Source organism: Cucurbita pepo, chromosome LG10 (genome assembly GCF_002806865.2).
Source record: "Cucurbita pepo subsp. pepo cultivar mu-cu-16 chromosome LG10, ASM280686v2, whole genome shotgun sequence".
Classification (NCBI taxonomy): domain Eukaryota; kingdom Viridiplantae; phylum Streptophyta; class Magnoliopsida; order Cucurbitales; family Cucurbitaceae; genus Cucurbita; species Cucurbita pepo.
In genome coordinates this window covers 1,707,677-1,709,885 of record NC_036647.1, presented here as the reverse complement: position 1 = coordinate 1,709,885, position 2,209 = coordinate 1,707,677, and the positions used below count along the sequence as shown (strand labels likewise).

Genomic DNA, 2,209 nt, shown 5'->3' with positions numbered 1-2,209 from the left:
TCACATTCATAATTATACTCTTCTCTAGCGGTCAATTGTTACATTATCTCCATCCATATGAGATTTTTCTTTTGTAATGAAATCATTTTTTTTTTAATTAAGAATTCCAACAAAAACGATTAAAACATAGCAATTTTTGCACATGAAAGAAGAAAAATATATAAAGTTTTAGAAAATGAAAGACCAAAATGTGAGCAATTTCCCAAAATTTCTGGTTATAGTAATCCCCTCATTATACTTCTGCTAAGGTACAAAAATGGAAAGTCGGAACTGGTAGGTAGGCAGAATGCCAAACGCTTCTCAAAGTAAGGCCTTGCAATCGCATTAGCCTATCCCATTCTTACATGTTCTTCCCTTTCTCAACCCCCAAATACCCAATTCTCCCTCAAAATTCCCTTTAACCCTCGCTTCCTTCCATCTTTTGCTGTTTTCGATGTCGATGCCTTCTATTTTCGCGCCTTCCCCTCATTTTCGCCTCCCAATTTCACATTCGAAGCCGTCTCGCTATTCCAGAACTTCAATTTTCTTATCCCTCGATTATCGGTGCCGCAAATCCATCAATGCACCCTATAGAGGCACTTTCCGACGATCACTGCAAATCTGCTCTTCTTCGTCCGATGGCGCGTCTGGTTCGGTTCCCGCTGATAGCGATAACACTCCCAGGTTGGTTTTTGGTGTTTCTTTTTCTTTTTGCTTGTTTTTTCTAATGGTTGTTAAGGAGATGAAGTTCGGTGGAAACTGTGGAAAGTATAGTTGGCCGTAAATTTGCAGAGAGTTGAAAATAAAATTTAACGAAGAAGCTACTGGTTTAGTACTTGTGGAGTTCGTTTTGTTTGTTCTATGGTGTCTGCGTAGACGAAATCCATGTGAGCGCAATGGAATTTATTGTTTTCCTTGTTCTATTGCTGTTTTTCAGTAACTTCTGTATCATAGAGGGACCGGAGACCGTTCAGGATTTCGTTCAGATGCAATTCCAGGAAATCCAAGACAACATAAGGAGTCGTCGTAATAAAATTTTTCTTCTAATGGAAGAGGTTAGGTTCCTAATTGGAAGTCGATCCTTCAATTTTTCTCCCTTGACATTGGATTGTAAAGCTATCACCTAATGAAATAGAATGATCGTTTGAAGGGATTTTCTAACTATTTATTTGTCAATGGCGGTTAGGTTAGAAGATTACGAATTCAACAACGCCTAAAGACTCTAAGAGTTACTGGTGAGAATGACAATGAAGAGGCGAATGAAATGCCCGAGATTCCATCATCTATCCCTTTTCTTCCCCACGTGGTAACTGNTATGCCATTTTTTTTTTTTTTTTAGTTCAACATGTGGAGTTGGAATGATTTAAACATATGACCATCTATGTCGAAAAAAATTGCCTAAAAACCACCCTGTTCCCCTATAAAAAAATAAAGTCCAATTCTCCTTTTGGGGCTTCGACTCTCACATAAAGTTCTTGTTTTTTACTAATGAATCGATACCATTCCATTCCGGTTACTGGGAAAAAATCTTATGTTGAATCGGGATCAACTAGGACAGAAATAAAGCATTGGGTCAAAACTCTTCTTTGGTGTCTAGGTAATCGCTATGAGTAGTTANTTATGGGACATACAATGCATTACAGACGTATGATCATTACGCTTCAACCGGGATATTCTACTCCACCTCTAAACTAATTGAATTCTGCTTAGGTTGGGAGCACAATGTATACAGTTAGAATGCTATTTTTTTCTGCCTGCTTCAGGAAGCTCAGGGTCATTATGACATTGAGAAGTTGAACTAAACATTGGCATCATACATAAGTTGGCTTCACTAAATGATATGCTAAGCTAGTGGGTGACTGTTACAATCATCACAGATAATTTAGATGAAATTGCAGGCATAGTTTTGAATAAAACCTGAACCCATTTTTCTAAGCCTGACGAACTATAATTGTGGTTAATAAGTTGTTTACTTTCTTTAATGATGGGTAAATTGTACCTGAACTTTATGATGCACCATGTTTCTTGTTTCTCTGTTTTGTGTTTTAGTTACTCTGTCTCATTGTTATTTGACTTGAGTGATTTCTACACTTCCTCCTTTGTAGACACCAAAGACGCTGAAGCAGCAATATTTAACCAGCTTATTGGTTATGTGGGGAATAATTGTCTTCGGTGGCCTTATTGCCCCAACTGTAAGTTGATCCCCCCCCCCCCCCCCCCCCCCCCCCCC

At 38.4% G+C, this 2,209-nt stretch overlaps 1 protein-coding gene across 2 annotated transcripts in view; it reads left to right on the top strand.

The window, feature by feature from the left end:
• The first annotated feature begins 259 nt into the window (after window positions 1-259).
• LOC111804294 (protein ORANGE-LIKE, chloroplastic-like) overlaps window positions 260-2,209 on the top strand; it is a 4,370-nt gene continuing 2,420 nt past the window's right edge. For both annotated transcript variants that reach the window (XM_023689044.1, XM_023689043.1), the window contains exons 1-4: window positions 260-663; window positions 917-1,034; window positions 1,166-1,285; window positions 2,085-2,171. In XM_023689044.1, coding sequence (XP_023544812.1) covers window positions 434-663; window positions 917-1,034; window positions 1,166-1,285; window positions 2,085-2,171 — 555 coding nt within the window. In that variant the 5' untranslated portion in view covers window positions 260-433. The remainder of the gene's footprint in view (window positions 664-916; window positions 1,035-1,165; window positions 1,286-2,084; window positions 2,172-2,209) is intronic.